At 41.9% G+C, this 8,553-nt stretch overlaps 1 protein-coding gene across 1 annotated transcript; it reads right to left on the bottom strand.

The window, feature by feature from the left end:
* Positions 1-379: 379 nt before the first annotated feature.
* On the bottom strand, positions 380-6,582 carry LOC118419204. Its single transcript, XM_035825549.1, has 5 exons — positions 6,043-6,582; positions 5,570-5,676; positions 5,429-5,473; positions 4,861-4,961; positions 380-4,572 (listed from the first exon to the last, which is right to left on the bottom strand). Exons 1-5 carry the CDS (start codon positions 6,580-6,582, stop codon positions 890-892), a joined length of 4,476 nt encoding a protein of 1,491 aa, XP_035681442.1. The 3' UTR covers positions 380-889.
* Between the last annotated feature and the right edge of the window lie 1,971 nt (positions 6,583-8,553).

The raw sequence follows: 8,553 nt of genomic DNA, 5'->3' as shown, positions 1-8,553 counted from the left end.
GGAGAAGTTTTAAGATCATAGTTTTATTGTATATCTGTTAACTCTATCTTGTTGTGACCTGTACTTAGCCCGGTGTGGCAAAATGCGCAATAAAGGTCTTCATTTAAAACAAAATAATGATTCAAGCGTCTTCTTTGGTTCTCCCCCGCATGAATGATGTTTAAACTAATGTATGATTAGTTGATTGAGTTTATCTACTAATTTGGGATTTTTGTTTAATCACTTTTCATTTCTGTATGCATATTGCAATGGCTCGTTGATGGCAGACAGCATATAAATATAATTTCTAGTCCCTGCATTGTAAACATAGGAATGTATAAAATGTCACCAAAGGCTTAACATGTTCATAGTCTATTGACTTGACTTTATTAAGGTCCACAATGAGCTTAACAATAAACAAGTGCATGGTGGCTACTTCCTGTGCTCCTTATCAACAAACATAACGGGACACAAACCTGACACACAGGAACACATGCAAACCATACAATGTACATATTAAATTCACACTTGATAAAAGATAACTTAAAGACTACTTTACGACATATACAATAGGAACAAATGTCTATTGCTTTAACAATTTCAAACCATTCCATGTGCTGGGCAGTCTTTTCAGCTTCAAAACATCTTGGTAGCACCTTTAACAATAGAAAATGTTGGTTTCCAAGCATGGAAGAAAGCGTATGGAAACTATTACATAAACTATATAACAGAAATTAAAGTATATACAGAATTAACAATGACATCTCAAGTAAGGGATCAATAACACAATCACATCACACACAAGTAACAAAACAAAAATCAGTTATACAAAACAAAATCTGCAACGAGTTGTTGTCCAAAATTAGTCCTGTAACCGATCAAACGGCTTGTATGGTTTCAGATCAGAGGTCTATTTCTCATGGCTATTTTGAAATCTTAAAGTGTTGTCAGGGAGAGCACTCCGAAATACACGTATGTAGTTCTGTACTTGCGTAATAATGGGGTGTTCCGTGTTATCACCATAGAGAACTTTCATCATCTTAAGCGACTGTTCGCAGTAACTGACAGCTTTACTCGGATCGCCGAGTTTGAACCAGCCTACTCCAATGTTGGTAAGTGACAAGGCAATATGATGATGTGCCTTGTCCACCCCACAGATGTCTTTCATCATCATCATTGAGTATTCGAAATACCTGATAGCTTTCCTTTGATCGCCAAGTTTACTCCAACATGAACCAATGCTGTTCAAAGATAAGGCAATATCGGGATGTGCAGTTGTTTCGCCATATACAACTTTCATCATTTTCAACGAGTAATCGTGATACATTATAGCTTTGATCTGATGTCCGAGCTTACTCCAGCAATCTCCAATGTTATGTAAGGAAGAAGCTATCTCGCGATGCGCTGTTGTTTTGCCATAGATAGCTTTCTGCATGTTCAGCGACTGTAGGTGGTACCTGATAGCTTTACTATGATCGCCAAGCTTACTCCAACTTGATCCAATGTTGCCTAATGATGACGCAATGTCGGGGTGGGCTTTTTCACCAAAAATAGCTTTTGTCATCTTCAGTGACTGTTCGTAATAATTGATAGCTTTCTTCGAATCACCAAGGTCACTCCAACAACTTCCGATGTTGTTTAGTGAATCTGCTATTTCCGGATGTGCGGTTGATTCGCCATAGAGAGTATTCCTCATCGTTTGTGACTCTTCGTAATAACAGAGAGCTTTTTTCAGATCGCCAAGGACATTCCAACACGTTCCAATGTTATTTAATAATGTAGCAATAGCAGGATGTTCTGTTGTTTCACCGTAGACCGTTTTCATCATCTGAAGGGACTGTTCGTAAAATCTAATGGCTTTGCTCGAATCACCAAGCCCACGCCAACATTTCCCAATATTGTTCAGCGATGCAGCAATGTCTGAATGTTCTGTTGTTTCGCCATAGAGAGTTTTCCTCATCTGCAATGAATGTTCGTAATAAGTCATAGCCTTTTTCAGATCGCCAAGGCCATCGAAACATGTTGCAATGTTGTTTAATGATGCAGCGACATCGGGATGTGCTGTGCTTTCTCCATAGAATGTTTTCTTTATCTTCAGTGACTGTTCGTGATAACTTAGAGCTTTCCTGTACTCGCCGAGATCCCCCCAAGATTTTCCAATGTTGTTGAAGGATGACGCTATGTCGGGATGTGCTGTTGTTTCGCCATAGGTAGTTTTGAGCATTTGCAATGACTGTTCGTAATACGTAATAGCTTTTCCCTGATCACCAATAACGCTCCAACAGTTTCCTATGTTATTTAAGGATGAAGCAATGTCTCGATGCGCTGTTGTTTCGCCATATATAACTTTCTTCATCGTCAGTGACTGTTCGTGATAACTCAAAGCTTTCTTCTGATCACCAAGGTCACGCCAACATTCTCCAATATTGTTCAAAGATGCAGCAATGTCAGGATGTGCTGTTGCTTCACCATACATAGTTTTCGTCATGTTAAGTGACTGTTCGTAATAGCTGATAGCTTTCCTCTGATCACCTAGGTTACCCCAACTATTTCCTATGTTGCCCAAAGATAAAGCGATATCAGGATGAGCTGTTTTATCCCCATAGATAGCTTTCATCATCTTCAGTGACTGTTCGTGATACCTAATAGCTTTTTTCTCATCACCAAGATCACTCCAACATTTTCCAATGTTATTAAGTGATGCAGCTTTTGCGGGATGTGGCGTGTTAAATCCGTAGATAGCTTTTTCCATCTCCAGTGACTGTTCGTGATAACTGATAGCTTTTTTCTGATTGCCAAGCCCACTCCAACAGGATCCAATGCTTCCCACCAATGTCGCAATGTTGTGACGCCCTTTGGTGGTGTCACCATATATTGCACTACCAATTTGGAAAGCCAATTCGTAGTGGCTCATCGCTTTCTCGAAGTCACCGAGCCTTCTCATGGCATGACCTAGATCGAAATGTATTTCTAACTGCCTTTCCTTATCCACGTCCGCCTCTTCCAGTGCTGCTTCCAGGTGACGTATGGCAGCGTCTAAATGGAAAAGCTGCTGTGCCATTCGGCCCCTTGTTAGAGATGAAGTATCAAATATGTCTGTTTGAAATATCTTTGCTGTTGGACCCGCGTTCAAAACTGTAACAACAATGCATGTTTTTAATGGGATGGAAGTGTAATAGTACCTAAAAAGCATCTTTGAGTCTGGTATGTAGAAAACAGACTCTAAGAAAGTGCCGTCTACGTCATGTTTACCTAGTTGGACTTTCATTTCCGTGAGAGGAGACAGTCTGTCCTTCTGTCCTCCGTTGGCGATGTACGTTCTTAACCGCAGCTCCGCTGAGATGCTGATCAGTACAGTCAAGTGGTGGGCGTCTTCTTGGCTGATTCGTCCTGCTCTTTGTAACTCTTCTATTGTTCTCCACACACTTGAGACCGTCATTCCACAGCAAACGCTCAAGCTCAACAGATCAACCACTACGCTAGGAAAGCGGTATATTTCTTTTTTGACATCCAAAAGGTGCCCCGTTAGCTCCAAGTCCTTTACCTGCCGAATATCTTCCTTCAGCGTCGGTATTACTGACCAACGTGAGAGCACATCCGAACGATTAACACTTTTGCTGACTTTGACTGTATACTCATCCACCAAAGACTCGTCACCTGTCAAGTAAACCACCCGTCTGAGGATGTCTGACAGGTGATAGCCTTCTGTTAGGGCGATGTGTCGACGCTGATATTTTGCCAACTCTGCAGGAGTCTGGATGAGACTAAGGGGATCCTTGGTTTGGGTTTTGTCTCTTCCAAAAGGAGTCTTGGAAGCCCATGGCATGAAGCCGTCGAAGGCGAAGCCGCGAGGTGTGACGGAGTCGAAGAACCAGTTTTTCTCCGGGTCTTCCGAGAGGAAGTCGTTCAGTGACGGGATGGCCATGGCTGGGAGGATGGTTTCCCCAAGGTTGATGACTTTTAGATGTAAGTAGTGTGTGAGATTAAGGAAGTACCTCCGTGTATCATCGTTATCCTCCCCTTCCTCAATCAGAATGGCGAACTCCAGGTCGGAGTACGGCGTGACAAGTTCTGTGGCCTGTGAGCCTAGCCCGATGAAGGCGTACTTGCACGGAGTAGGTCCGAGTTTATCTACACATTCTTTTGACAGTACTTGGATAAACTGTTGTCTTTGAATCGTGATTCTCTTGAACAAGTTCTTGATAGCTTCAGCTCGTTTGATCTCTACTTCTCTCACGACGGGATTGTCTTCATCAAACTGATAAGGGTTGTGTTCCTGATGAATTGTGTCTAGTTGGGATTTTACACGGGCGCGCATGTTGTCCAGTTCCTTTATGTGATCTAACGCGCTGCTGTACGGAAACGGTTCACAGTCTATTTTACAGGTGTTCCTGAGAAACTGCCTTTCTGTTTCTTGCAGCCTTGCTACCATGTTTTGTTTGTCTCCATCTGTCCGTGCCATGGAGGCGTTATACAGAGCTGCTGCCTGTGTGAATGTCCTACCTTCTCCTGTCCGCTTGCCTCGCTCGACGTAGACGTCACCCAACCTGCACAGACAGTCGGCTTCTCTAGCCTTATCAGGTTTGCCTGGATCTATGGATTACGAATCAGAGACGAATTAGAATTGATACAACGTCTACAGATGAATCACATGGGTACGTCTATGGTTGGAGTTTTGATTGGAATGTTGAATACATACAGACATTTGAAGGTATGACAAATATCTATGAGTATCAAAGTTATGCTAAACTACTTTACAATATAAAATTACCTCTTCATGTTTTTCTGTATATTTTAAAGATATTTTTTAATCTGCGATTGCAAGCATTTAGACAAGACATGCAATAAAAGGCGTGCATGGACAGTATATGGATGACAAACCATGAACCAGCTTCAGGGCGGCTGCTAGGTTCTGCTCTGCTGCGTCCAGGTCTCCATTTGCAAAGTCACGGTCTGCCGCATGGAGGTGCTTGTGGTATGATCTAAAGCCGGCAAAGCAAACCATGTTCTCATTGTTTGAATGAAATTAGAATTACCTGAAATAAAGATCTTAAATGCATGGCCTCGTTTGTATTTCCATTTGTACTTATGCCATGCATGGGCCATTACACAATTTTGTGCGGATACTCCGGACCGATCTATCTACCACACCGGCTTTTATCTAATTAATTCGGCCACACTCCGTGTGCACCGCTAGCGTCGCTGACGAAAAGTCTCGGTTTCAGCCCTCCCGGAAGTGGCCGTCTAGCGATCTAGCGATCTGAATGGCTGGTACCTCGAGTGATACGGGTTACTTATGTCAAACTTATTCTTGTATATCAACTTTTTTGTAATTAAATGTCTTGCCATGATGTAAAGCTTCCATGTTCATTTTCTCCATTTTTGACCACTTTCCTATGTTTGAAATCTAAAAAAAAGTATAAAGTACAAAGAAATATTTGATACTAACATCTCCTCTTCAACTTCTCTTTCAGCATCTTGTTGCTCCGCAGCACTGAAGAAGAATAAAAGAACGTCCATTAAAAGTTCTTCTAAAAGATAGATACAAGGTGAAGACCATTGAAATAGAAGTAGTCCTCTCCGCACTTACATGTGTACACTGGGCATGCCGTCATTAGTCATGTCGCTAGAGGGCGCAGTTGAGAAGTGGTCCTTCCGTCCTCTCATGTCATGTTGTCGCCGCGTGCGTGTTGACCTCTACGTGAAGCGATAAGAAGTCATGAATGATTAACAGTGGACGATCGTATTACCTAACGCACAAATGAACATTGGCGATTGATCAAAGGTCAATATCCTCACATGCCTGACTCTTGGAAGGTCGACTCGAGCGTATCTGTTTAATGTCATATAACTTGTTGTTGTCCATCATTATAGAGCAAAGTTAGCATTTGAACAGGATCTTTATCAAGTAACACATCAAAAAAGGGACCAAAAATGACAAATGAATAGAAATCAAATTAAGAATCTGATATCCTTCTATTGCAAAACGTATTATAGTTGCATTACTAGTACTACTGTTTAGATATTCTCCTTTCCAATGAAATACAAAAATGGATCACTCACGTTCTTCTTTATTGTGATGATTTTTTGCCTGATTTTTGCGGTGTGCAGTACGCGGTGGACGAGGGCAACTGTTCCCTGTGCGTTGTGGCACCGCTCCAGTGCCTTGTTGTACAGAGCAGTAGCTCTGGTCAAGTCTCTAGTGTCTCTAGTTTCTGTTCCTCTTTTCAGGTACACGTCACCGAGACTCTTACTCGCTTCTGCTTCTAACATGCTGTTGTCGTTTACTATTCCCTCTACCATCAACTGTGCGTATCCAAGCAGCACAGATTCTGTGTCACCACCGAAAGTCCATCTCTTGTCCAGGTCTTGAAACTTTCCTGCCACCTTTGCAGGTGTAGTCGTTTCCTGGTATGCAGTTTTCTGCTCTTTACCCTGTGGCCACTTTGACGTCATCTCTTGTAGGAGCCACTCCGTGTATTCGTATCGGTGTTCTATACCTTCTCCCTGATCCCGATTGTCACACCGGACCTTAGCAGCCATGTAAAGCGCCAAGGCCATGTTGAACTTCCCTACGTCCTTCCTGAGTCTTCCCTTCTCCATGTTCACGTCGCCCAGACTTTTGAGCAGCTCCACTTCCGTCAGCCTGTCCATGTCAGCCATGGCGTCCACCAGGGCACGGAGGTAGCCTGTCTCCGCACGGGCTAGTCCGTACCTCCTGCCCTTCGCGTCCGCCTCACGGAGTTTCTCACAGACCCTCAACATGGCGGACGTCTGCTGAGAGAACGTCTGTAAAACTCTTTACCTTCACGGGTAGGCTGTTAGCTTTATGCGCGTGACTTGGACAAACACAGGTCTGGACAAACATCAATATTAAATCATTCGGCAGCCGATAAAAAGTTCAAAGGTTTTAGGCCCCACACGGTCTCCGTGTTAGCTTTATGCGCGTGACTTGATCAAACACAGGTCTGGACAAACTTCTCACTGCTGGTGTCAACATTACATCATCCGCCAGCAGTAATAATAAAGTTCAAAAGTTCAATAGCCCCAATAAAGGTTTTCTAATACATGCATGCACTCATAAACACGTCAGGTATTTTAGGGTGAATGTAGTCAAGATGCAAGTTGTATTTTTAACTTGGCCTGTCCCAAGTAGCCAATTGACATTATTAAGGGTTATTAAGTGAGTTTATACCGGGAAGGATCGGGGAACTTTCCCGTACTCTTAACGACAACCTCTTCATGTAACGTACTTTCAGAACACCGAAGTCTAGCTAGCCTGGCATAATATTTCCGATATTTTGGTTCACACATCAACCGGATGTGATGGTTTGAATGACGATAATGAGAGATTGACAATTGCTGATAGTGCCCACTTTATTGCTTTATACCCAGAATTTCAGCCAACTACAACTCAATGCAGAATGGTCCCTATTGACATTGACTACGGCCATACATCTGAGGTTTCTGAACAACCGCTTATGCTGCGATTTTTTTTACTCAATGGTCACCACGTAACAAGACCTGAAGGCCACTCAAGGTTACGGGTTATACGATTGTAACTGTAACAGCATTTCTTCGCCCTAGGTCAGAAACATCATGATTGAGACCAGCCCAATTGCTCACTATGAGCGAGGACTAACTGATAAGCGGAGCAGGGGTTACGAGGGCTGCTCGGGAAATTCCCTACCCCTATTTTGGCCGGATTATAAGAAACATATAATGTACCCTATCAGCTTGGTCAGATCCATACCGTAAGACAATATTACAATCACGCAAGACACAATTGCATTGCTTATTGTTTATTTGCACAAGAAAGTGATTACAATGGATAAGAAAATAAATAATAACGATATAAACGGTGCAAAGATGCCTGGCATATGGAGGGCTTATAAAACGGCCACCCATTAGAACATTAAAAGTGAAGTATCAATGATAAACCCAATTAATAAAAAATACATGTTAGATACGGATGAACTACATTCGGTAATACAAGAGGCTTAATGATAGGGTAGACAAGTATGTTAAGTTAAACAAATAACATAAAATTTACGTAGCACAATCACAACGAAAAGTTGAAGTAAATGACTCAATTTTACCAAACTTTCACTTCCTTTTTATTCAAATAACGCAATGATCACTCGATGTATGAAATTTATCAGTTCTTTCTTCTTAATCCGACGATAAGATGCCTTGAATCTTTCCATTTGTTCCAAAATTCATTCCTGTGAAAAATAAGACAACATGCGGGAAGTTTTACAAATCCCTACTGAACACCTTTGAAAATGTCAAACGTAGAAAATACATTGCATTTCCATTTCCTAAATTCTTCGTTACAATGGCAGTAGTATACTGGCTTTGATGTACCAGTTCTTTGTCAAACAAACATGTTAACAGTTACATGTTATCCAGTCAGTATGGTTTCAAAAAATAACATATCAGTCATAGAAGGTACTTAATATAAATAGGGAACAAACTTTGCTTAGTGTGTACTCGCCACTAGCGACAATTCTCCACACTGCAGTAGGTTTGACATTGTTTTAACACACCATTAAAGGTATAAGCGACATAATC

This window comes from Branchiostoma floridae, chromosome 7, assembly GCF_000003815.2.
Source record: "Branchiostoma floridae strain S238N-H82 chromosome 7, Bfl_VNyyK, whole genome shotgun sequence".
Taxonomy (NCBI): domain Eukaryota; kingdom Metazoa; phylum Chordata; class Leptocardii; order Amphioxiformes; family Branchiostomatidae; genus Branchiostoma; species Branchiostoma floridae.
The sequence above is the reverse complement of the archived record's forward strand: the minus strand, read 5'-3'. Positions and strand labels throughout refer to the sequence as shown.